General features: G+C 58.6%; 4 gene segments (V, D, J or C); 3 read left to right on the top strand and 1 right to left on the bottom strand.

Moving 5' to 3' along the window:
• Positions 1-3,750: 3,750 nt before the first annotated feature.
• On the bottom strand, positions 3,751-4,572 carry LOC135288879 (Ig heavy chain V region 914-like). The segment is given in 2 exon segments: positions 3,751-4,166; positions 4,566-4,572. Coding segments are annotated over 2 exon segments (423 nt in total).
• Positions 4,573-9,595: 5,023 nt separating this feature from the next.
• Positions 9,596-10,223, top strand: LOC135288876 (Ig heavy chain V region 914-like). The segment is given in 2 exon segments: positions 9,596-9,647; positions 9,787-10,223. Coding segments are annotated over 2 exon segments (489 nt in total).
• An 8,694-nt stretch (positions 10,224-18,917) lies between these two features.
• On the top strand, positions 18,918-19,723 carry LOC135288875 (Ig heavy chain V region 914-like). The segment is given in 2 exon segments: positions 18,918-18,924; positions 19,329-19,723. Coding segments are annotated over 2 exon segments (402 nt in total).
• Positions 19,724-22,131: 2,408 nt separating this feature from the next.
• Positions 22,132-22,548, top strand: LOC135288874 (immunoglobulin heavy variable 3-23-like). The segment is given in 1 exon segment: positions 22,132-22,548. A coding segment is annotated over 1 exon segment (417 nt).
• Positions 22,549-26,650: the final 4,102 nt, after the last annotated feature.

The raw sequence follows: 26,650 nt of genomic DNA, 5'->3' as shown, positions 1-26,650 counted from the left end.
CTCAAGGAACCCTAAAAAACCCCAAAATGCCCCAAATTTGGTCCCCTCGGGAGACCCCAAAAAAGGCCCCAAAATGCCCCAAATTTGGGGCCCTCGGGGGACCCCAAAAAGGCCTCAAAATGCCCCAAATTTGGGCCCCTCAAGGGACCCCAAAATGCCCCAAATTTGGGCCCCTCGGAGGATCCAAAAATGCCCCAAAAAAGCCAAATTTGGGCCCCTCAGTGACCCCAAAATGCCCCAAAATGCCCCAAATTTGAGCCTCTCAGGGAACCCCAAAAAGCCCCAATTTGGGCCCCTCGGGAAATCCCCAAAAAGCCCCAAAAGGCCCCAAATTTGGGCCCCTCGGGGGATCCAAAAATGCCCCAAAAAAGCCAAATTTGAGCCTCTCAGGGAACCCCAAAAAGCCCCAAATTTGGGCCCCTCGGGGATCCCCAAAATACCCCAAATTTGGGTTCCCTGGGAGACCCCAAAATGCCCCAAAATGCCCCAAAATGCCCCAAATTTGGGCCCCTCAGGAGACCCCAAAATGCCTCAAAATGCCCCAACGTTTGTTCCCTCTGTTAACCCCAAAATGCCCCAAATTTGGGCCCCTCGGGGGATTCCCAAAAGGCCCAAAAAAGTCAAATTTGGGCCCCTCGGGGGACCCCAAAATGCCCCAAATTTGGGCACCTTGGGGGATCCCAAAATGCCCCAAAATGCCCCAAATTTGGGTCCCTTGGAGGAATCCTAAATGGCCCCAAAATGCCCCAAATTTGGGCACCTAGGGGGATCCCAAAATGCCCCAAATTTCGGCCCCTCGGGGGACCCCAAAATGCCCCAAAAGGCCCCAAATTTGGGCCCCTCAGGGGATCCCAAAATGCCCCAAATTTAGAGCCTTCGGGCGACCCCAAAAAGCCCCAAATTTGGGCCCCTCAGCAAACTCCAAAAAGCCCCAAAATGTCCCAAATTTGGGCTCCTTGGGGGATCCCAAAAGTCCCCAAAAAGCCCCAAATTTGGGCCCCTCAGGGGATCCAAAAATGCCCCAAAATGCCCCAAATTTGGGCCTCTCAAGGAACCCTAAAAAACACCAAAATGCCCCCAAATTTGGGCACCTCGGGGGATCCCCAAAAGGCCCCAAAATGCCCCAAATTTTGTTCCCTCGGGAGACCCCAAAAAGCCCCAAAATGCCCCAAATTTGGGCCCCTCAGGGGACCCCAAAATGCCCCAAATTTGGGTCCCTCGGGGGACCCCAAAAAGCCCCAAAATGCCCCAAATTTGAGCCTTTTAGGGAACGCCAAAAAGCCCCAAAATGCCCCAAATTTGGGCCCCTGAGGAGACCCCAAAATGCCTCAAAATGCCCCAAAGTTTGTTCCCTCTGGGAACCCCAAAATGCCCCAAATTTGGGCCCCTCGGAGGATCCAAAAATGCCCCAAAAAAGTCAAATTTGGGCCCCTCGGGAGACCCCAAAATGCCCCAAATTTGGGGCCCTCGGGGAACCCCAAAATGCCTCAAAATGCCCCAAATTTGGGTCCCTTGGAGGAACCCTAAACGGCCCCAAAATGCCCCAAAATGCCCCAAATTTGGGCTCCTCGGAAGACCCCAAAAAGCCCCAAAATGCCCCAAATTTGAGCCTTTTAGGGAACGCCAAAAAGCCCCAAAATGCCCCAAATTTGGGCCCCTCAGGAGACCCCAAAATGCCTGAAAATGCCCCAAATTTGGGTCCCTTGGAGGAACCCTAAATGGCCCCAAAAAGCCCCAAAATGTCCCAAATTTGGGCTCCTCATGGAACCCCAAAATGCCTAAAAATGCCCCAAATTTGGGCCCCTCGGAGGATCCAAAATGCCCCAAAAAAGTCAAATTTGGGCCCCTCAGGGGACCCCAAAAAAGCCCTAAAAGACCCCAAATTTGAGCCTCTCAAGGAACCCTAAAAAGCCCCAAAATGCCCCAAATTTGAGCCTCTCAAGGCACCCTAAAAAACCCCAAAAAGCCCCAAATTTGGGCCCCTCGGGGGATCCCCAAAAAAAGCCCCAAAAAGCCCCAAAAAAGCCAAATTTGGCCCCAGTTTCGCTTTCGGGGCCCGGCTGCAGCTGCAGCTCTCGGCACCTGCCGGGGGCTCGTTAAGGGCTGCGTTTAATTACAGTAATTATTACAATAATTAATTATTGCTAATAATTTAAAAAAGCGGAGACGGGGATGAGGCGCCGGATTGGCTGAGGGCATGAAGGGGGCGTGGCCAGCTGGAAAAAGGGGCGGGGCCCACCTGGAGGGGCAGCAAAATGATGAGAAAACGTCAAAATTTGGGGAAAATTATCAGGATTTTGGGTCAGTGTTTGAGCTGTTCCCATCCCCATCTCCCCTTTTTCCCGCAGGGCTCCGGGCGGCCGTGACCCTGCTGGAGTCCGGGGGGGACCTCCAGCCCCCCGGGGGGTCCCTGCGCCTCCTCTGCCGAGGGTCTGGGTTCGATTTTGGGAGTTTCTCCATGTTCTGGATCCGACAGAGACCCGGGCAGGCGCTGGAATACGTCGCGGGGATCAAAAACGACGGTGGAAACATCGGCTACGCGCCATCGGTGCAGGGCCGGTTCAGGATCTCCAGGGACAACGGGCAGAGCTCGGTGACGCTGACCATGAACAACCTCAAGGACGAGGATTCCGGATCCTATTTCTGTGCCAAATGCATTGATGGTGGTTGTGCCAATCGTGCTGGCACTCTTGGTGTTGCATTTATTGCTGATTCTGGTCTTGGTCCCAAACCCCCGCCTCTTTGTACCCAAATGTCCCAGAATTCCCTCATCCTTCCCCCAAATCCCAGCCCTTCACCGCAAATCTCACCCATTTTTCCCCCAAACTCCACCCATGCTGCCCCAACTCTGGAGTTTCCCCCCAATTTTGACCATTTCATCCCAATCTTGGCCTTCCCCTCTGTCCTGGTTTGGAATGGGGGGTAATTCAGGGCAGTGACACAAAGCTTTTTCTGCAGCTGGCATTCTGCTGAGCCACTCAGGACCTGGACACGGCTCTGTGAAACGCAGATGTTAAAGATGACACAAACCCAGAACTTTTTATTTTCCTGCCCCGGCCTGCCCGGGCCCCTGCAGCTGCCAGGAAGGAAGTGGGGGGACGCTGCAGAGCCCCAAAATCTCGGCGTCTTCTCCTCCCTCCCCTCTGGGGCTTCACTGCTCCCTCCCCGGGCGCCGTGCCTTGGTGCTGCTCCTCGGTTTTGGGGTGAAATCCTCTTGTGAGCTCTGCAGAAATCACCCATTTTTCCCAAAACACGTGAACAGCCTCAAGGAGGAGGATTCCGGATCCTATTTCTGTGCCAAATGTTCCAGCACTGGTTGTGGATCGACTTTCATCACTCTTTATGCTGAAAATGTGGGTGCACTTGGCCCCCAGAGACTCTGTCCACAAACATCGCAAAATTCCCACATTCTACCCCCAAATCATTACACTTGACATCAAATCTTGACCATTTCCCCCCAAAATCTGACATCATTGTCTCCAGTCTCACATTTCTCGGCAGTTTTGATCATTTGACCCAAATCTCAAAGGTTCATCCCCAAAACTCTGCCGTTGGTGCCCCAGATCTCAGCGGGGTTCACTTGTGACCATTGGGCCCAAACTCAGCTGGTTCTGCCCCAAATCTCAGCTGTTGGCACCAAACCTCAGCTGTTGGCTCCATGTCTCAACCAAGGTCCCCAAACCTTGGTGCAAATGGTCGAGATTTGGGGACAATGAGACATATTTGTGTCTGTAGGGGTCACCAGTGGGGTCAAGCGTGAGAGGGAATAATCGGGGATTTGGGAACAGGTGGGGACACATTGATGGGGACATGGCCAAAAAAAGAACTAGCATGAGTTTCCCAACCAGCACCATCATAAGTGTTTTTGGCACAGAAATAGGATCTGGAATCCTCATCCTTGAGGTTGTTCACGGTCAGCGTCACCGAGCTCTGCCCGTTGTCCCTGGAGATCCTGACCCGGCCCTGCACCGAGGGCGCGTAGGCGGTGCTGCCACCAGTGCTGATCCCCGCGAGCCACTCCAGGGCCTGCCCGGGTCTCTGGCGAACCCAGTACGTGGTGAAACTGCCAAAATCGAAGCCAGACCCTCGGCAGAGGAGGCGCAGGGACCCCCCGGGGGGCTGGAGGTCCCCCCCGGACTCCAGCAGGGTCACGGCCGCCCGGAGCCCTGCGGGAAAAAGGGGAGATGGGGAAGGCAAAAGCTCAAACACTGACCACAAATCCTGACTCTTGGCCCCAAATTGTGACATTTACTTGTTATCCTGCTGATCCTGCTGACTTCCCAAGTGGTTCACCCCATTTCTCCGGATCTGGCCACACTCACTGCGAGGCCTCAGCCAACCCCGTTCCTCATCCCCATCTCCCCTTTTTCCCCACAGGGCTCCGGGCGGCCGTGACCCTGCTGGAGTGCGGGGGGGACCTCCAGCCCCCCGGGGGGTCCCTGCGCCTCCTCTGCCGAGGGTCCGGGTTCAATTTGGGCAGTTTTGGGATTGGCTGGTATCGCCAGAGACCCGGGCAGGGGCTGGAATTCATTGCACGGATCAACACTGGTGGCACCACCAGATACGCGCCATCGTTCAAGGGCCGGTTCAGGATCTGCAGGGACAACGGGCAGAGCTCGGTGACGCTGACCATGAACAACCTCAAGGACGAGGATTCCGGATCCTATTTCTGCGCCAAAGATTCTTTTGCTGCTTGGAATGCCGCCCATGATATTGGTTTAACTCCGTGTGGTTGGGTTGGCGTTTGGGGTTTCAACCCCATCCGTGTCCCCGGCTGTCCCCAGGCCCTTCTCCCAACCCTCACTGCCCCAGCCCTGACCCTTTGTCCCAAACCTTCCCCGTTGGCACCAACTTTGCCCACTGGCCCCAAACCCTCCCCTGGTTCTGGCCCCAAACTCAATTCCTGCCCCCAAATCTCAACCTCGTCCCCCAGAATTGCCCAAAGAGTCGAGATTTGGGGGAAAAGGGTGAGGTTTGGGTCAGAGGCTGTGGCTGGGAGCCCAAAACGGAGGATTGGGGCAGAATCGGGTGAGTTTTGGGGCCAGTTGGGATTGATGCCAAAACCACCGAGTGAGGACTGGGGTTCAGTGGTCACCATTGGTGCAAGTGGGGGAGACTTGAGATGAGGGACGAAGATCTGGATGAAGGGATGAGGGTTTGGACAAAAATGTGTGCTTTTGGGCGAGGTGGGCTCCTGGTGACAAGCACGTGGCCAAAACCCGAAACACTAACTCATCGACCATAACCAGCAGCACCATCACCATAAGCACCGGCAGCTTTGGCGCAGAAATAGGATCCGGAATCCTCGTCCTTGAGGTTGTTCATGGTCAGCGTCACCGAGCTCTGCCCGTTGTCCCTGGAGATCCTGACCCGGCCCTGCACCGAGGGCGCATAGTTGGTGGTGCCACCATTGCTCTAGATCCCTGCCACGTATTCCAGCGCCTGCCCGGGTCTCTGGCGCACCCAGTACATGGAGGAGCTCCCAAAACTGAACCCAGACCCTCGGCAGAGGAGGCGCAGGGACCCCCCGGGGGGCTGGAGGTCCCCCCCGGACTCCAGCAGGGTCACGGCCGCCCGGAGCCCTGCGGGGAAAAGGGGAGATGGGGATGAGGGGATGGATCGGGGCGGGGGCTGAAGTGGGAGTGGTGCTGTGGAGGTGGGTGGATCCCAGGTATTGAGTGCCAGCAGCGCCAGGAGAATTGGGAGGTCCAAATGTCACGGTTTGGGGCCAAGAATCAGGATTTTTGTCACTGTTTGGGCTTTTACCCCTCATCCCCATCTCCCCTTTTTCCCGCAGGGCTCCAGGCAGCCGTGACCCTGCTGGAGTCCGGGGGGGACCTCCAGCCCCCCGGAGGGTCCCTGCGCCTCCTCTGCCGAGGCTCCGGGTTCAACTTTGGGAATTTTGAAATGGATTGGGTTCGCCAGAGACCTGGGCAGGCGCTGGAGTGGGTCGCGAGTATCAACACTGGTGCTTACACCGTCTACGCACCGTCGGTGCAGGGCCGGTTCACGATCTCCAGGGACAACGGGCAGAGCTCGGTGACGCTGACCATGAACAACCTCAGGGACGAGGACTCTGGATCCTATTTCTGTGCCAAAAGTGCTGCTAGTTGTTGTGCTGCTGCTGGTGCTCATGGTGACGACGCCAGTGGTGGATCCCTGGCCCCATCTCAGTGTCCCCACCTGTCCCCAAACCCCAGATCCTTCCCCCAAACCTCAGCCCGTGAACCTTTGTCTCACATCTCCCCCATTTCCACCAATCTTGAGTGCTCACCACAAACCCAACTGGTTTGGCACCATAATTCACCCGATTCTTCCCCAAATCTCCACTTTGGGATCCCAGCCAGAGCTGCTGACACAAATCCTCAACATTTTTCCCCAAATTTAGACCCTTGGCCTCAAATCCCGACCTTCAGAGCAAGATTTTGGGGAAGAAAGTGGAGATTTGGGGTCAGGAGTTGTGGTTTGGGGTCAGCGGGTGAGAATTGGGGCCAAGGCAGTGCCAGGCTGGGATCAATGGTCAAGAGCTGGGTCTGGGGCTGGGGTCTGGGGGAAGGGTCTGGGCTCTGGGGACGGGGGGGACTCGGAGATGTGGTGAGGACACCATCCCCGTTGTCAACAAGACCAGCACCAGCAGTCCAACCTGCACCAGTGGATTTGGCACAGAAATAGGATCCGGAATCCTCGTCCTTGAGGTTGTTCATGGTCAGCGTCACCGAGCTCTGCCCGTTGTCCCTGGAGATCGTCACCCTGCCCTTGAACGATGACGGGTACCGGGTGTATCCATCGCTGTCAATCCCTGCAACGAATTCCAGCCCCTTCCCCTGCCCCTGGCGACTCCACATCAAAATGAATCGTCCGAAATCGAAGCCGGACCCTCGGCAGAGGAGGCGCAGGGACGCCCCGGGGGGCTGGAGGTCCCCCCCGGACTCCAGCAGGGTCACGGCCGCCCGGAGCCCTGCGGGGAAAAGGGGAGATGGGGATGGGAACAGCTCAAACATTGACCCAAATCCTGACTCTTGGCCCCAAATTGAGACCCTTGGATTTCTTCATCCTCTTCCTCCTGCTCCTGCTGGTTCTGCCAGGCGGGTCCCGACTCTCCCTGGATCTGACCACGTCCAGCACCAGCCACACCCTGATATGGTTCATCGTCTCATCTCCCCTTTTCCCCGCAGGGCTCCGGGTGGCCGTGACCCTGCTGGAGTCCGGGGGGGACCTCCAGCCCCCCGGGGGGTCCCTGCGCCTCCTCTGCCGAGGCTCCGGCTTCAATTTTGGGAATTACGCCATGCTCTGGATCCGCCAGAGACCCGGGCAGGGGCTGGAACTCATCGCGGGGATCAGGAAAACGGGCGGCAGCACCGCCTATGCGCCCTCGGTGCAGGGCCGGGTCAGGATCTGCAGGGACAACGGGCAGAGCTCGGTGACGCTGACCATGAACAACCTCAAGGACGAGGATTCCGGATCCTATTTCTGTGCCAAATCTGCTGATGCTGGTACTGGTTGGGAGGCTGTTGCCTATGATTTTGACCCCATTCCCGTTACCGTGTCCCCACCTCTCCCCATGTCCCCAGACTTCCCCAAACCCCAGCCCTTGTCCCCGTTCCTGTCCCCGTGTCCCAGTCCCGAACTGGTTCCACCCCAAATCTCCTCTGGTGGCTCCAAGTCTCCACCCAGGCCACCAAACCTTGGTGCAAATGGTCGAGATTTGGGAATAATGGGGCTGATTTGGGTCTGTAGGAGTCAACAATGGGGTCAAGGGTTAGAGGGAATAATCGGGGATTTGGGGACAGGTGGGGACACATTGATGGGGACAAGGCCAAAAAAAGAACCAGCATGAGCATCCCAACAACCACCATCATAAGCATTTTTGGCACAGAAATAGGATCCGGAATCCTCGTCCTTGAGGTTGTTCATGGTCAGCGTCACCGAGCTCTGCCCGTTGTCCCTGGAGATCATGAACCGGCCCTTGCCTGAGGGCGCGTATCTGGTACCGCCACCATTGCTATTGATCCCCGCGACGTATTCCAGAGCCTGCCCGGGTCTCTGACGGATCCAGAACATGGTGAAACTGCCGAAATTGAACCCGGACCCTCGGCAGAGGAGGCGCAGGGACCCCCCGGGGGGCTGGAGGTCCCCCCCGGACTCCAGCAGGGTCACGGCCGCCCGGAGCCCTGCGGGGAAAAGGGGAGATGGGGATGAGGGGATGGAAAGCTCAAGTGGAGGCGTCCCATTCGTTAATGTCTGGATTGAGGGTAATTGAACAGTTTGGGGCACCTTTAGGGTGCAGGAAATCTCTGGTGGACATCTGGGAAAAAATCAGGGGAGTTTGGGGAAAACCAGAGAAGCTTTGGGGATGGGAGAGCGGCCGTGACCCTGCTGGAGTCCGGGGGGGACCTCCAGCCCCCCGGGGGGTCCCTGCGCCTCCTCTGCCGAGGGTCCGGGTTCAGTTTTGGGGATTTCAACATGGGCTGGATGCGCCAGAGACCCGGGCAGGGACTGGAGTTCGTGGCTGGGATCAGCAACAACGGGGGCAACATCGGCTACGCGCCCTCGGTGCGGGGCCGGGTCAGGATCTCCAGGGACAACAGGCAGAGCTCGGTGACGCTGACCATGAACAACCTCAAGGACGAGCATTCCGGATCCTATTTCTGCACCAAGGGTGTTTACAGTTGTTGTGCCACTTCTGCTGCTTATGTTGGGCGTGTTGCTCTTGGTCCCTGCTTAGCTCTATATCCCCAACTCTCGCCATTTTCCCCAAACCTTCCTCAAATCCCAGCCCATGGCCCCACTCCTGACCCTGTGTCCCAGCCCTGCCCCAAATTCTCAGCTCCTGGCCCCAAACCTCAGCTCGGGGCCCTTTCGGGGCCATTTTGGCTCCTGAGCTGGACCCGGCCCCTCTGCCGGGATCCCCGGCCTGGAACTCGACCAACTCCGCCCAAATCTGCGGGGTAGGCCCAAGGCAGCCACCACTGACACAAATCCCCAATTCTGACCCAAATCTGGGCCTGGGCCTCAAATCCCAACCTTCAGAGCAAGGTTTTGGGGAAGAAAGTGGAGCTTTGGGGTCAGGAGTTGTGGTTTGGGGTCAGCGGGTGAGAATTGGGGCCAAGGCAGTGCCAGGCTGGGATCAATGGTCAAGAGCTGGGTCTGGGCTTGGGGTCTGGGGGAAGGGTCTGGGCTCTGGGGACAGGGGGTGGATGTGGAGAAACCACGCATGTTGTCAACATAGCCAGCACCAGCAGCACCCCAACCAGGATTAGCAGGTTTGGCACAGAAATAGGATCCGGAATCCTCGTCCTTGAGGTTGTTCATGGTCAGCGTCACCGAGCTCTGCCCGTTGTCCCTGGAGATCGTGAACCGGCCCTTGACTGAGGGCGCGTAGTAGGTGCTGCCACCATTCTCACTGATCTCTGCTACATATTCCAGCCCCTGTCCGGGTCTCTGGCGATACCAGCCCATCCAGAATTTCCCAAAATCGAACCCGGAGCCTCGGCAGAGGAGGCGCAGGGACCCCCCGGGGGGCTGGAGGTCCCCCCCGCACTCCAGCAGGGTCACGGCCGCCCGGAGCCCTGCGGCACAAAGGGGAGATGAGACGATGAACCATATCAGGGTGTGGCTGGTGCTGGGCGTGGTCAGATCCAGGGAGAGTCGGGACCCACCTGGCAGAACCAGCAGGAGCAGGAGGAAGAGGATGAAGAAATACAAGGGTCACAGTTTGGGGCCAAGAGTCAGGATTGGGGTCAATGTTTGAGCTGTTCCCATCCCCATCTCCCCTTTGTGCCGCAGGGCTCCGGGCGGCCGTGACCCTGCTGGAGTCCGGGGGGGACCTCCAGCCCCCCGGGGGGTCCCTGCGCCTCCTCTGCCGAGGCTCTGGGTTCAATTTCGGGAGCTACAACATGTGCTGGATGCGCCAGAGACCTGGGCAGGGGCTGGAGTGGATCGCGGGGATCTACAGCAGTGGTGGCAGCACCTTCTACGCGCCCTCGGTCAAGGGCCGGTTCACGATCTCCAGGGACAACGGGCAGAGCTCGGTGACGCTGACCATGAACAACCTCAAGGACGAGGATTCCGGATCCTATTTCTGTGCCAGGACCTGTTCTAATAGTGCTGGTGCTAATGATGCCTGTGGCTTTGGCTCCAAGCCCAGTGCCGAGTCCCCCCCGTCCCCAGAGCCCAGACCCTTCCCCCAGACCCCAGCCCCAGACCCAGCTCTTGACCATTGATCCCAGCCTGGCACTGCCTTGGCCCCAGTTCTCACCCGCTGACCCCAAACCACAACTCCTGACCCCAAATCTCCACTTTCTTCCCCAAAACCTTGCTCTGAAGGTTGGGATTTGAGGTTAAGGTCTCAATTTGGGTCAGAATAGCACATGTGTGTCAGCGGCTGGGACTGGGAACCCAAACTGGAGATTTGGGACAGAATTGGGCGAGTTTTGGGACCAAAGCAGTTGGGTTTTGGGTAGAACCAGTTGTGGTTTTTGGGTCTTTGGTCATCACTGGTAGAAATGGGGGAGACTTGAGACAAAGGGTCAAGGGCTGAGGTTTGGGGGAACGATCCAGGCTTTGGGGACAGGTGGGGACACTGAGATGGGGGTGGATCCACCGCCGCCGGCGCCTTCACGAAAAGCAGCAGCAGCAGCACAACAATTATCAGCACTTTTGGCGCAGAAATAGACGGCGGAATCCTCGTCCTTGAGGTTGTTCATGGTCAGCGTCACCGAGCTCTGCCCGTTGTCCCTGGAGATCGTGACCCGGCCCTGCACCGAGGGCGTGTACCAGGTGCTGCCACCACTGCTGCTGATGTACGCGAGCCACTCCAGCCCCTGCCCGGGTCTCTGGCGCACCCATTCCATGGCAAAACTGCCGAAATCAAAGCCAGAGCCGCGGCAGAGGAGGCGCAGGGACCCCCCGGGGGGCTGGAGGTCCCCCCCGCACTCCAGCAGGGTCACGGCCGCCCGGAGCCCTGCGGGGAAAAGGGGAGATGGGGATGAGGGGATGGATCACGGTGTGGGCTGGAGTGGGAGTGGTGCTGTGGAGGTGGGTGGATCCCAGGTATTGAGTGCCAGCAGCGCCAGGACCAACAGAATTGGGAGGTCCAAATGTCACGGTTTGTGGCTAAGAGTCAGGATTTGGGTCACTGTTTGGGCTTTTGCCTCATCCCCATCTCCCCTTTTTCCCGCAGGGCTCCGGGCGGCCGTGACCCTGCTGGAGTCCGGGGGGGACCTCCAGCCCCCCGGGGGGTCCCTGCGCCTCCTCTGCCGAGGGTCCGGGTTCAATTTCGGGAGTTTTGACATGCAGTGGGTTCGCCAGAGAGCCGGGCAGGCGCTGGAATACCTCGCAGCGATCAACAGAAATGGTGGCGACATCGGCTACGCGCCGTCGGTCAAGGGCCGGTTCACGATCTCCAGGGACAACGGGCAGAGCTCGGTGACGCTGACCATGAACAACCTCAAGGACGAGGATTCCGGATCCTATTTCTGCGGAAAACATTACGACAGTTATGGTGGTGCTAGTGCTGGGTATGGTGGTGACGTTGGTTGTGACGGGTGTTGGCCCCATCGCTGTGTCCCCACCTGTCCCCAAACCCCAGCCCCTGACCCCACTCCTGCCCCTTTGTCCCAGCCCTGCACTGCCTTGGCCCCAAATGTCACCTCTGGGCCTCACCCACTGCCCTCCTTCCCCAAATTACATTGAATTGGTCAAGATTTGGGCAAAAGGTTGAGGTGAGGGGTCAAGAATTCAAATTTTGTGCCAAAAGTCCCGATGTGAGGCCACTGGGCCGGGTTTGGGTCGGTGGCTGTGACTCGGTGCCAGCCGGGCAGATTTGGGGCAGAAGTGGCCAAGTCTGGGGGCAGTGGTTGGGATTTGAGGGCCAATGCTGAGCTGAGGGTGAAAGCGGCCCTGATTTGGGGCCAGGAGCTGAGATTTGGGGCCAGAGCAGAGCCAGGGTGGGACAGAGGGTCAGGAGTGGGGTCAGGGGATGCAGGGAATGGTCTGGGGCACGGGGACAGGGGGGGACACGGTGACAGCGACAGGGCCGAAAGGACAGCCATGAGCAGCATAAAGATAAGCATCAGAATCAACAGATTTGGCACAGAAATAGGATCCGGAATCCTCATCCTTGAGGTTGTTCATGGTCAGCGTCACCGAGCTCTGCCCGTTGTCCCTGGAGATCCTGACCCAGCCCTGAACTGACGGCGCGTATCTGGTGTCGCCACCGGTGCTGCTGATCCCTGCGACCCACTCCAGTCCCTGCCCGGGTCTCTGGCGCATCCAGCCCATTGCAAATTGTCCGAAACTGAACCCGGACAATCGGCAGAGGAGGCGCAGGGACCCCCCGGGGGGCTGGAGGTCCCCCCCGCACTCCAGCAGGGTCACGGCCGCCCGGAGCCCTGCGGGGAAAAGGGGAGATGGGGATGGGAACAGCTCAAACACTGACCACAAATCTTGACTCTTGGCCCCAAATCCTGACCCTTGGACCTCCCATTCATCCTCATTCACCTGCTCCTGCTGGCCCTCCCAGGTGTTTCCCACCCACCTCCCAGTCTGGCCACATCAATGTGTCCCCACCTGTTCCCAAATCCCCGATTATTCCCTCTGACGCTTGACCCCATTGGTGACCCCTACAGACCAAAATCAGCCCCATTATTCCCCAATCTCAACCATTTGCACCAAGGTTTGGGGACCTTGGTCGAGACTTGGAGCCAGCAGCTGAGGTTTGGAGCCAGCAGCTGAGATTTGGGGCAGAACCAGCTGAGTTTGGGCCCAATGGTCACAAGTGAACCCCGCTGAGATCTGGGGCACCAAAGGCAGAGTTTTGGGGATGAACCTTTGAGATTTGGGTCAAATGATCAAAACTCCAGAGAAATGTGAGAGTGGAGACAATGATGGTGGAGTTTGGGGGAAAACGGTCAAGATTTGATGCCAAGGGTAATGATTTGAGTGTAGAATGTGGGAATTTTGGGCTGTTTGTGGACAGAGTCTCTGGGGGCAAAGTGCACCCACATTGTCAGCATAAAGAGTGATGAAAGTCGATCCACAACTAATGCTGGAACATTTGGCACAGAAATAGAATCCGGAATCCTCGTCCTTGAGGTTGTTCATGGTCAGCGTCACCGAGCTCTGCCCGTTGTCCCTGGAGATCGTGAACCGACCCTGCACCGAGGGTGCATAGGCGGTGCTGGTTCCGGTGTTCCAGATCCACGCGACGTATTCCAGCGACTGCCCGGGTCTCTGGCGGATCCAGAACATGTCGTAGCTTCCAAAACTGAACCCGGAGCCTCGGCAGAGGAGGCGCAGGGACCCCCCGGGGGGCTGGAGGTCCCCCCCGGACTCCAGCAGGGTCACGGCCGCCCGGAGCCCTGCGGGAAAAATAAGAAGACATGAGGAAGGCAAAAGCCCAAACAGTGACAAAAATCCTGACTCTTGGCCCCAAACTGTGACCTTTGGACCTCCCAATTCTCCTGGTCCTGGCGCTGCTGGCACTCAATACCTGGGATCCACCCACCTCCACAGCACCACGCCCACTCCAGCCCACGCCGCGATCCATCCCCTCATCCCCATCTCCCCTTTTCCCCGCAGGGCTCCGGGTGGCCGTGACCCTGCTGGAGTGGGGGGGGGACCTCCAGCCCCCTGGGGGGTCCCTGACCTTGCTGTGCCGAGGTTCTGGGTTTGATTTCGGCAGCCACACCATGTTCTGGATCCACCAGGGACCCGGGCAGGCGCTGGAATTCGTGGCCGCCATCGAGAGCAGCGGTGGCGACACCAGATACGCGCCGTCGGTCGAGGGCCGGGTCAGGATCTCCAGGGACAACGGGCAGAGCTCGGTGACGCTGACCATGAACAACCTCAAGGACGAGGATTCCGGATCCTATTTCTGCGCCAGGCGTTTCACCAGCGGCTGGTACATCAGCGCTGCTCCTGGCGGCGCCGGTTGTGGTGGCGATGCCGGGGCTGGTCCCAAACCCCAAACGCTGCGTGCCCAGCAGGGGCAGGAATGGGATGGGGAGACCCCCAGGGGGTTCTGAACCTCTGTATTGGATTTTGGGAATTTTGACAGGAGCTGGGTGCGCCAGAGCCCCAGGAATGCGTTGGGATGGATCTAAGGGTGGATTCATCTGGAACGTTCCATTGTGGACTGTAGGAAATCAGCAAAGATTTGAGGACAAAAGCTGGGATTTGTGGAAAGGATCGCTGGAGATTGCAGATATTCAGTGAAAATCATGGGAGTGGGATCGCTGACGGCACTGTGCCCAATACGAGCAGCACTATCAGTACCATAACTACCAGTAGAACGTTTGGCACAGAAATAGGATCCGGAATCCTCGTCCCTGAGGTTGTTCATGGTCAGCGTCACCGAGCTCTGCCCGTTGTCCCTGGAGATCGTGAACCGGCCCTTGACCGATGGCGCGTAGTAGGTGTAAGCTCCATTGTTTCTGATCCCTGCGAGCCACTCCAGCCCCTGCCCGGGCCTCTGTCGAACCCAGTACATGACAAAACTGCCAAAACTGAACCCAGACCCTCGGCAGAGGAGGCGCAGGGACCCCCCGGGGGGCTGGAGGTCCCCCCCGGACTCCAGCAGGGTCACGGCCGCCCGGAGCCCTGCAGGGAAAAGGGGAGATGGGGATGGGAAGAGCTCAAACATTGACCCAAAATCCTGTCTCCTGGCCCCAAATTGTGCCAGTTTGTTGTCATAGTGCTGATCCTGGTGACCAGCCCCGGTGGGTTCAGCACATATTTTCAACTGGTCACACCCACTTAGGGCCCTACAGCCAATCCATCCCCTCATCCCCATCTCCCCTTTTCCCCGCAGGGCTCCGGGCGGCCGTGACCCTGCTGGAGTCCGGGGGGGACCTCCAGCCCCCCGGGGGGTCCCTGCGCCTCCTCTGCCGAGGGTCCGGGTTCGATTTTGGGAGCTACAACATGTTCTGGGTGCGCCAGAGCCCCGGGCAGGGGCTGGAGTGGCTCGCGGGGATCAGCAACACTGGTGGCAGCACCCTCTACGCGCCATCGTTCAAGGGCCGGTTCACGATCTCCAGGGACAACGGGCAGAGCTCGGTGACGCTGACCATGAACAACCTCAAGGACAAGGATTCCGGATCCTATTTCTGCGCCAGATCTGTCTATGCTGCTGATTGGGCTCCATCTGCTTCCAGTGAAGACGCCAGCAGCGGTGGAACCACCCCCATCTCAGTGTCCCCACCTGTCCCCAAAGCCCAGAGCCTTCCTCCAAACCCCAGCCCTTGACCCCACCCTGGTCCCTGTGTCCGAACCCTGGACAGGTCTTGCCCCAAAATCCCCGGTCTTGGCCACAATGTTGAAGGAAATCTTCATCCTTATGCTAAAATGTCCACTTTTAGTGCAATGTTTTGTGGAAGAAAGTGGAGATTTGGGGTCAGGAGTTGTGGTTTGGGGTCAGCGGGTGAGAACTGGGACCAAGGCAGTGCCAGGCTGGGATCAATGGTGATAAGTTGAAGATGGGTGGGGACTTCAACCAGGAGGTGGCGTCAGCACTGTCATAGTCACCATGACCAGCACTGTTACCCCAACTGCCATCAGCAGATCGGGCGCAGAAATAGGATCCGGAATCCTCGTCCTTGAGGTTGTTCATGGTCAGCGTCACCGAGCTCTGCCCGTTGTCCCTGGAGATCGTGAACCGGCCCTGCACCGAGGGTGCGTAGTCGGTGCTGCCACCAGTGTTGATCCCTGCGATGAGTTCCAGCCCCTGCCCGGGTCTCTGGCGCACCCATTCCATCCCAAATTTCCCAAAATCGAAGCCAGATCCTCGGCAGAGGAGGCGCAGGGACCCCCCGGGGGGCTGGAGGTCCCCCCCGCACTCCAGCAGGGTCACGGCCGCCCGGAGCCCTGTGGGGAAAAGGGGAGATGGGGATGAGGGGATGGAAACCTCAAGCAGAAGTGTCTAATTAACAAATGAGTGGATTTGGGCTAATTGCAGAGTTTAAGGCCTTTTTTGATTCTGGAAAGTTCTGTTGGGGATTTGGGGCCAGGCGAAGGGAGTTTGGTACAAACCAGAGAAGGTTTGGGGATGGGGGAGCGGCCGTGGCCGTGCTGGGCAATTCAGGGCAGTGACACAAAGCTTTTTCTGCAGCTGGCATTCTGCTGAGCCACTCAGAACCTGGACACGCCTCCGTGAAACGCAGATGTTAAAGATGACACAAACCCAGAACTTTTTGTTTTCCTGCCCCGGCCTGCCCGGGCCCCTGCAGCTGCCAGGAAGGAAGTGGGGGGAGGCTGCAGAGCCCCAAAATCTCGGCGTCTTCTCCTCCCTCCCCTCTGGCGCCTCACTGCTCCCTCCCCGGGCGCCGTGCCTTGGTGCTGCTCCTCGGTTTTGGGGTGAAATCCTCTTGTGAGCTCTGCAGAAATCACCCATTTTTCCCCAAACAGGTGAAACCGTGGGGAGATGGAAATGCCCAAACTGACCTCGAGCCGAGGCCGCCAGGCTGAGAGGAGCAGATGTTGGCACGGCCGTGATCCCGTGAGGAGTTTGGGCAGAGCAGGGCAGTCCTGGCCTTCCAGGAGAATTAAAAATAATAAAATATTTCTGTTCGCAGGGGTGAGGACGATTTTAGAGACAGGTAATGAGAATTCTGCCTTTGAACAGCTCGTCTTTAAATCAATGCCCCAAAAGCCGGCCCGTGACAAGCTGTGGGAAGGCTGGTGACAACGGGAGGGATTTCACCGTGGCAGGGCTCCCGATGAAATCAAAAACCACCAAAAACGGGTTTTTCCTCTCATAAAGAAGCCTCCATCACCTTAACAAGAGGGAATTCTCTCCCAGGGAGCTGAGGAAAGACTGGTTTAGAGGTGGCAAACTGAGTGGAAATTTTGGGTTTTGTTTCATTGTCAGGGGGAAAGGAGAGTTTGAGGGAGGAGGAGAAGCGTTCGGAGGGGTTTGTTTGGATTCTTGGCTTTTTCTCTTCGTTACTTTTAATAAATGTCCTTTTGAAGGTTTTCAGCCTGCTTTGGCTTTCTCCCAATCCTGTCCCAGAGCAGGAAATGAGGGCACGGGTGATTGGCCAGCGCCGAGCCCAGCACACGCAGCAGCACGTTGGGTGGGAAATGTGAAAATTGGGGAAATCTGAATTTGGGGAAATCTGAAAACTGGGGAAATCTGAAAATTGGGGAAATGTGAAAATTGGGGAAATCTGAAAATTGGGGAAATGTGAAAATTGGGGAAATCTGAAAATTGGGGAAATCTGAATTTGGGGAAATCTGAATTTGGCAAAACAAAACCAGAACATCTGGCGCCGGGCATCCCTGGAGAGATTGAGCAGCCCCGATGGGGCCAGAGGGGCCAGGGCTGGGCCAGGGAGGGGTCTGGGGACAGCTGGGGACACGGCCATGGGGCGGGGCCAAAACTGTCAGCAGTGTCAGCATTCCGGGAATAAACGTGTTTGGCACAGAAATAGGATCCGGAATCCTCGTCCTTGAGGTTGTTCATGGTCAGCGTCACCGAGCTCTGCCCGTTGTCCCTGGAGATCGTGAACCGGCCCTGCACCGACGGCGCGTAGTAGGTGTTGACACCATCATTGTTGATGCCTCCAACCCATTCCAGCTCCTGCCCGGGTCTCTGGCGGATCCAGTGCATGCCATAAGTGCCAAAACTGAACCCGGACCCTCGGCAGAGGAGGCGCAGGGCCCCCCCGGGGGGCTGGAGGTCCCCCCCGGACTCCAGCAGGGTCACGGCCGCCCGGAGCCCTGCGGGGAAAAGGGGAGATGGGGATGGGAACAGCTCAAACATTGACACCAAATCCTGACTCCTGGCCCCACATTCTGCCAGTTTCTTGTCATCCTGCTGATCCCGGTGACCAGTCCCGGTGGGTTCAGCACATTTTTTCAACTGGCCACACCCACTTAGGGCCCTACAGCCAATCCATCCCCTCATCCCCATCTCCCCTTTTCCCCGCAGGCTCCGGGCGGCCGTGACCCTGCTGGAGTCCGGGGGGGACCTCCAGCCCCCCGGGGGGTCCCTGCGCCTCCTCTGCCGAGGGTCTGGGTTCGATTTTGGGAGCTACAACATGTTCTGGGTGCGCCAGAGCCCCGGGCAGGGGCTGGAGTGGCTCGCGGGGATCAGCAACACTGGTGGCAGCACCCTCTACGCGCCATCGTTCAAGGGCCGGGTCACGATCTCCAGGGACAACGGGCAGAGCTCGGTGACGCTGACCATGAACAACCTCAAGGACGAGGATTCCGGATCCTATTTCTGCGCCAGATCTGTCTATGCTGCTGATTGGGCTCCATCTGCTTCCAGTGAAGACGCCAGCAGCGGTGGAACCACCCCCATCTCAGTGTCCCCACCTGTCCCCAAAGCCCAGACGCTTCCCCCAAACCCCAGCCCTTGACCCTTTCCTCCAAGTCTCCCCCATATTCCATTAATGGTGATCAAAGACCCCAAACCCCTGCCTGGTTCTGCACAAAACCCAACTGCTTTGGCCCCAAAACTTGCCCGATTCTGCCCGAAATCGCCAGTTTGGCCTCCCAGTCGCAGCCGCTGACACAGATCCCCAATTCTGACCCAAATCGGGACCTTAACGTCAAATGCGAAAATTCACAGCAAATTTTGGGGAAGAAAGTGGAGATTTGGGGTCAGGAGTTGTGGTTTGGGGTCAGCGGGTGAGAATTGGGGCCAAGGCAGTGCCAGGCTGGGATCAATGGTCAAGAGCTGGGTCTGGGCTTGGGGTCTGGGGGAAGGGTCTGGGCTCTGGGGACGGGGGGACTCGGAGATGTGGTGAGGACACCATCCCCGTTGTCAACAAGACCAGCACCAGCAGTCCAACCAGCACCAGTGGATTTGGCACAGAAATAGGATCCGGAATCCTCGTCCTTGAGGTTGTTCATGGTCAGCGTCACCGAGCTCTGCCCGTTGTCCCTGGAGATCGTCACCCTGCCCTTGAACGATGACGGGTACCGGGTGTATCCATCGCTGTCAATCCCTGCAACGTATTCCAGCCCCTTCTCCTGCCCCTGGCGACTCCACATCAAACTGAATCGTCCGAAATCGAAGCCAGACCCTCGGCAGAGGAGGCGCAGGGACCCCCCGGGGGGCTGGAGGTCCCTCCCGGACTCCAGCAGGGTCACGGCCGCCCGGAGCCCTGCGGGAAAAAGGGGAGATGGGGATGGGAACAGCTCAAACATGGACCCCAATCCTGACTCTTGGCCCCAAACTGTGACCCTTGGATTTCTTCATCCTCTTCCTCCTGCTCCTGCTGGTTCTGCCAGGTGGGTCCCGACTCTCCCTGGATCTGACCACACCCAGCACCAGCCACACCTGATATGGTTCATCGTCTCATCTCCCCTTTGTGCCGCAGGGCTCCGGGCGGCCGTGACCCTGCTGGAGTCCGGGGGGGACCTCCAGGCCCCCGGGGGGTCCCTGCGCCTCCTCTGCCGAGGCTCTGGGTTCAATTTCGGGAGTTTTGAAATGGATTGGGTTCGCCAGAGACCCGGGCAGGCGCTGGAGTGGGTCGGGAGCATCAACACTGGTGGCAGCACCTACTACGTGCCGTCGGTCAAGGGCCGGTTCACGATCTCCAGGGACAACGGGCAGAGCTCGGTGACGCTGACCATGAACAACCTCAAGGACGAGGATTCCGCCGTCTATTTCTGCGCCAAAACCACTGCTACTGGAAATGTTAATGCTGCTCATGGTTTTGGCCCCGTCCCTCTCCCCAGGTTCCCACCTCTCTCCATTTTCCCCAGACCCTGACCCCAAACCCCAGCCCCTGACCCCACTCCTGACCCTTTGTCCCAGCCCTGCACTGGCTCTGCCCCAAATGTCACCTCTGGGCCTCACCCACTGCCCTCCTTCCCCAAATTACATTGAGTTGGTCAAGATTTGGGTCAAGGTTTGAGGTGAGAGATCAAGAACTCAAATTTTGGGCCAAAAGTGCCGATGTGAGGCCACTGGGCCAGGTTTGGGTGGGTGGCTGTGACTCGGTGCCAGCAGGGCAGATTTGGGGCAGAAGTGGCCAAGTCTGGGGGCAGTGGTTGGCATTTGAGGGCCAAGGCTGAGCTGAGGGTGAAAGCGGCCCTGATTTGGGGCCAGGAGCTGAGATTTGGGGCCAGAGCAGAGCCAGGGTGGGACAGAGGGTCAGGAATGGGGTCAGGGGATGCAGGGAAGGGTCTGGGGCACGGGGACAGGGGGGACACGGTGACAGGGATGGGGTCAAGCAGCAGGACCCCAACCAGCAGCACCGCATTTGGCGCAGAAATAGGATCCGGAATCCTCGTCCTTGAGGTTGTTCATGGTCAGCGTCACCGAGCTCTGCCCGTTGTCCCTGGAGATCGTGACCCGGCCCTTGAACGATGGCGCGTACTGGGTGGTGCCACCACTGCTGGTGACAAGAGCGATCCACTCCAGCCCCTGCCCGGGCCTCTGTCGCACCCATTGGACATCAAAACTGCCGAAACTGAACCCGGACCCTCGGCAGAGGAGGCGCAGGGACCCCCCGGGGGGCTGGAGGTCCCCCCCGGACTCCAGCAGGGTCACGGCCGCCCGGGGCCCTGCGGGAAAAAGGGGAGATGGGGAGGAGGGGATGGAATCTCAAGTGGAGGTGTCCAATTCATTAATGCATGGAGTGAGGCTAATTGAAGAAATTGGGGCACCTTAGGATACAGGAAAGCTCTGGTTGAGATTTGGGACAAAATCAGGGGAGTTTGGGGAAAAGCAGTGAAGGTTTGGGGATGGGGGAGCTGCCGTGACTCTGCTGGAGTCTGGGGGGGACCTCCAGCCCCCCGGGGGGTCCCTGCGCCTCCTCTGCCGAGGCTCCGGGTTCAGTTTTGGCAGTTTTGGGATGGGCTGGGTGCGCCAGAGACCCGGGCAGGGGCTGGAATTTATCGCAGGGGTCAACACTGGTGGCTACACCGAGTACGCGCCCTCGGTGCAGGGCCGGTTCACGATCTCCAGGGACAACGGGCAGAGCTCGGTGACGCTGACCATGAACAACCTCAAGGACGAGGATTCCGCCGTCTATTTCTGTGCCAAAGCTCCTGGTGGTGGCGCTGCTCCTGCTGGTTATATTGTCGACACAGGTGGTGTCCCCACCCCATCCCCCACAATCACCCCCCTGTCTCCAGAGCCCAGACCCTTCCCCCAGACCCCAAGCCCAGACCCAGCTCTTGACCATTGATCCCAGCCTGGCACTGCCTTGGCCCCAGTTCTCACCCGCTGACCCCAAACCACAACTCCTGACCCCAAATCTCCACTTTCTTCCCCAAAACTCTGCTCTGATGGTCGGGATTTGAGGCGAAGGTCCAGATTTGGGGACAAAGGCTGAGGATTTATGTCAGCAGCTGTGTCTGATATCCCAAAGTGGAGATTTGGGGCAGAATTGGGCAGTGTTTTGGGGCCAAAGCTATTGGGTTTGGGGCAGAACCGTTCGGGGCTTTGGGGTCTATGGTCACCATTGGTAGAAATGGGGGAGACTTGAGACAAAGGGTCAGAAGAGGAGGTTTTAGGGAAGGTCTGGGTTTCGGGACAACAGGGAGACTCAACCATAGGGTCGTGGCCAGCGCCACCATAACCAACATCACCATAACCAATATCATCACCAGCAGCAGGAGCACAACAACCATCAGCGTTTTTGGCACAGAAATAGGATCCGGAATCCTCGTCCTTGAGGTTGTTCATGGTCAGCGTCACCGAGCTCTGCCCGTTGTCCCTGGAGATCGTGAACCGGCCCTGCACCGAGGGCGCGTAGAAGGTGCTGCCATCAGGGTAGATCCCTGCGATCCACTCCAGCGCCTGCCCAGGTCTCTGGCGGATCCAGCTCATGTAGGAGCTCCCGAAATTGAACCCAGACCCTCGGCAGAGGAGGCGCAGGGACCCCCCGGGGGGCTGGAGGTCCCCCCCGGACTCCAGCAGGGTCACGGCCGCCCGGAGCCCTGCGGGAAAAAGGGGAGATGAGACGATGAACCATATCAGGGTGTGGCTGGTGCTGGGTGTGGTCAGATCCAGGGAGAGTCGGGACCCACCTGGCAGAACCAGCAGGAGCAGGAGGAAGCGGATGAAGAAATACAAGGGTCTCAATTTGGGGCCAGGAGTCAGGATTTGGGTCAGTGTTTGAGCTGTTCCCATCCCCATCTCCCCTTTTCCCCGCAGGGCTCCGGGCGGCCATGACCCTGCTGGAGTCCGGGGGGGACCTCCAGCCCCCCGGGGGGTCCCTGCGCCTCCTCTGCCGAGGGTCCGGGTTCGATTTTGGACGAACCAGTCTGATGTGGATTCGCCAAGGGCCTGGGAAGGGACTGGAATACGTGGCAGGGATGGACTACGATGATGGCACCACCAGATACGCGCCCTCAGTCAGGGGCCGGTTCAGGATCTCCAGGGACAACGGGCAGAGCTCGGTGACGCTGACCATGAACAACCTCAAGGACGAGGATTCCGGATCCTATTTCTGCGCCAAATCTGCTGGTGCTAATAGTGGGTATGCTGCTGCTGATGGTGAAGGTGCTCCTGGGGGAATCACCCACATCTCAGTGTCCCCACCTGTCCCCAAAGCCTGGATCGTTCCCCCAAACCTCACCCCTTGACCCTTTGTCTCAGGTCTCCCCCATTTCCAACAATTGTGACCACAGACCCCAAAACCCCTGCATGGTTCCACCCAAAACCCAACTGGTTTGGCCCCAAAACTCACCCTATTCAGCCCCAATTCTCCACTTTGGGCTCCCAGGCACAGCCGCTGAACACAAATTCCCCACCCTGACCCAAATCTGGGCCTGGGCCTCAAATCCCGACCTTCAGAGCAAGATTTTGGGGAAGAAAGTGGAGATTTGGGGTCAGGAGTTGTGGTTTGGGGTCAGCGGGTGAGAACTGGGGCCAAGGCAGTGCCAGGCTGGGATCAATGGTCAAGAGCTGGGTCTGGGCTTGGGGTCTGGGGGAAGGGTCTGGGCTCTGGGGACTGGGGGTGGATGTGGAGAAACCACCAGTGTCGTCACCATAACCAGCACCAGCACCACCAGTATAAGGAGATTTAGCGCAGAAATAGGATCCGGAATCCTCGTCCTTGAGGTTGTTCATGGTCAGCGTCACCGAGCTCTGCCCGTTGTCCCTGGAGATCGTGAACCGGCCCTGGACTGAATCCGCGTAGTCGGTGTTGACACCACTTTTGCTGATGCCGGCAACAAATTCCAGCCCCTGCCCGGGTCTCTGACGGATCCAGAACATCCAAAATTTCCCGAAATCGAACCCGGACCCTCGGCAGAGGAGGCGCAGGGACCCCCCGGGGGGCTGGAGGTCCCCCCCGCACTCCAGCAGGGTCACGGCCGCCCGGAGCCCTGCGGGGAAAAGGGGAGATGGGGATGAAGAAAGTTCAAACATTGACCCAAATCCTCAATCCTGGCCTGAAATGGTGACACTTGGAGTTCATCATCCTCCTCCACCTGCTCCTGCTGACTCTCCCGGGTGGATCCCACACACCCGCCACGCCCAGATCCATCCTCTCATCCCCATCTCCCCTTTTTCCCGCAGGGCTCTGGGCGGCCGTGACCCTGCTGGAGTCCGGAGGGGACCTCCAGCCCCCCGGGGGGTCCCTGCGCCTCCTCTGCCGAGGGTCTGGGTTCAGTTTCGGGAGTTTTGGGATGGCCTGGTACCGCCAGCGACCTGGGAAGGCGATGGAAAACATCGCGGAAATCAGCAGCAGTGGCAGCACCTGGTACGCGGATTCGGTCAAGGGTCGGTTCACGATCTCCAGGGACAACGGGCAGAGCTCGGTGACGCTGACCATGAACAACCTCAAGGACGAGGATTCCGGATCCTATTTCTGCGCCAAACGTGTTGATGGTTATGCTGGCAATGCTGTTGCTGCTATTTTTCGCAACAATTCTGGCCCCACCTCCATGGTGGTCCCCAAATGTTTCCAATCCCAGCCATTCTTTCCCCAATTCCCAGCTATTTTCTTTCAGTCTTGGCCGTTTTCCAACAAACTCTCTCCTTCCGGGCCCAGCTCTTGACTTTTTATCCCAGTTTTGACCATTTATCCCAAATCTCAGCCTTCCCCTCGCCCTTGGGCCCTTTGCCCAGAACCGTCCCCCAAATCCCAGCCTTTCACCCCAGATTTCCGCTCCCTTCCCTTGTGACCATCGGCCTGAAAATCCCTCTGGGGCAGCCCCAGATCTGCACCCCTGGCACCAAACCCTGGCTGCTGCGGGCACCCAGGCCTGAGGGTTTGCCCCAAAAATTGGCACCAGCGGTGAAGAGGAGGGGCTGAGAGTTGAGAATCTGGGGGAAAATGGTGGAGATTTGGGGCAGAACCAGTTCAGAGCTGGGACAGGGGACAGGAGTGGGGTCAAGGTCTGGGGTTTGGGGGAAGGGTCTGGGGCACGGGGACAGGGGGGGACATGGGGAGAGGGATGGGCTCAAAACTCTCAGCAGCAGGATTAGCATAGTAACCACGAGCAGCTTTGGCGCAGAAATAGGATCCGGAATCCTCGTCCTTGAGGTTGTTCATGGTCAGCGTCACCGAGCTCTGCCCGTTGTCCCTGGAGATCGTGAACCGGCCCTGCACCGAGGGCGCGTAGTAGGTGCTGCCACCATTGTAGTAGATCCACGTGATGAGTTCCAGCGCTTGCCCGGGTCTCTGACGAACCCAGTACATGTCGTAGCTTCCAAAATTGAACCCGGACCCTCGGCAGAGGAGGCGCAGGGACCCCCGGGGGGCTGGAGGTCCCCCCCGGACTCCAGCAGGGTCACGGCCGCCCGGAGCCCTGCGGGGAAAAGGGGAGATGGGGATGGGAACAGCTCAAACAGTGACCCCAAATCCTGTCTCTTGGCCCCAAATTGTGACATTTTCTTGTTATCCTGCTGATCCTGCTGACTTCCCAACTGGTTCACCCCATTTCTCCGGATCTGGCCACACTCACTCCGGGGCCTTGACCAACCCCGTTCCTCATCCCCATCTCCCCTTTTCCCCGCAGGGCTCCGGGCGGCCGTGACCCTGCTGGAGTCCGGGGGGGACCTCCAGCCCCCCGGGGGGTCCCTGCGCCTCCTCTGCCGGGGGTCTGGGTTCAGTTTCGGCAGTTTTGGGATGGCCTGGTATCGCCAGAGACCTGGGCAGGGGCTGGAATTTATCGCAAGGATCCACAGGGATGGTGGTTTCATTGAGTACGGGCCGTCGGTGCAGGGCCGGTTCACGATCTCCAGGGACAACGGGCAGAGCTCGGTGACGCTGACCATGAACAACCTCAAGGACGAGGATTCCGGATCCTATTTCTGCGCCAAATCTGCTGGGGCTTACACTGCTGATCCTGGTCGTAGTGAACGTGGCGGTGCTGGCTCCATCCCCAATCTCCGAGTCCCCCCTGTCCCCAAAGCCCAGACCCTTCCTCCAAACCCCAACCCTTGACCCCATCCTTGTCCCTGTGTCCCAGCCCTGGACAGGTCCTGCCCCAAATTCTCAGCTCCTGGCCACAAAGTTGTCCCAAATCTTGATCCTCGTCCTAAAATCTCCACTTTCAGTCCTAAGTTTTGGGGAAGAAAGTGGAGATTTGGGGTCAGGAGTTGTGGTTTGGGGTCAGCGGGTGAGAACTGGGGCCAAGGCAGTGCCAGGCTGGGATCAATGGTCAAGAGCTGGGGCTGGGGCTGGGGTCTGGGGGAAGGGTCTGGGCTCTGGGGACAGGGGGGGAGTCGGAGATGTGGTGAGGACACCATCCCCGTTGTCAACAAGACCAGCACCAGCAGTCCAACCAGCACCAGTTGATTTGGCACAGAAATAGGATCCGGAATCCTCGTCCTTGAGGTTGTTCATGGTCAGCGTCACCGAGCTCTGCCCGTTGTCCCTGGAGATCGTCACCCTGCCCTTGAACGATGACGGGTACTGGGTGTATCCATCGCTGTCAATCCCTGCAACGTATTCCAGCCCCTTCCCCTGCCCCTGGCGACTCCACATCAAACTGAATCGACCGAAATCGAAGCCGGACCCTCGGCAGAGGAGGCGCAGGGACCCCCCGGGGGGCTGGAGGTCCCCCCGGACTCCAGCAGGGTCACGGCCGCCCGGAGCCCTGCGGGAAAAAGGGGAGATGGGGATGGGAACAGCTCAAACATTGACCCAAAATCCTGACTCTTGGCCCCAAATTGTGACCCTTGGATTTCTTCATCCTCTTCCTCCTGCTCCTGCTGGTTCTGCCAGGTGGGTCCCGACTCTCCCTGGATCTGACCACGCCCAGCACCAGCCACACCCTGATGTGGTTCATCGTCTCATCTCCCCTTTGTGCCGCAGGGCTCCGGGCAGCCGTGACCCTGCTGGAGTCCGGGGGGGACCTCCAGCCCCCCGGGGGGTCCCTGCGCCTCCTCTGCCGAGGGTCTGGGTTCACTTTTGGGAATTTTGACATGTACTGGATCCGCCAGAGGCCCGGACAGGCGCTGGAATACATCGCAGGGATCAGCAGCAGTGGTGGCAGCACCTGGTACGCGCCCTCGGTGCAGGGCCGGTTCACGATCTCCAGGGACAATGGGCAGAGCTCGGTGACGCTGACCATGAACAACCTCAAGGACGAGGATTCCGGATCCTATTTCTGTGCCAAAACTGCTGGTGCTGGTTGGGGCAATGCTGTTTCACCCCATCCCCGTTACCGTGTCCCCACTTGTCCCCATGCCCAGGACACTTCCTTCCACCTTTTGACTCCATTTTTTACCCCC

The sequence above is a fragment of the Passer domesticus genome, chromosome 36 (genome assembly GCF_036417665.1).
Source record: "Passer domesticus isolate bPasDom1 chromosome 36, bPasDom1.hap1, whole genome shotgun sequence".
Taxonomy (NCBI): Eukaryota; Metazoa; Chordata; class Aves; order Passeriformes; family Passeridae; genus Passer; species Passer domesticus.
This window is presented reverse-complemented; position numbering and strand designations above follow the sequence as displayed.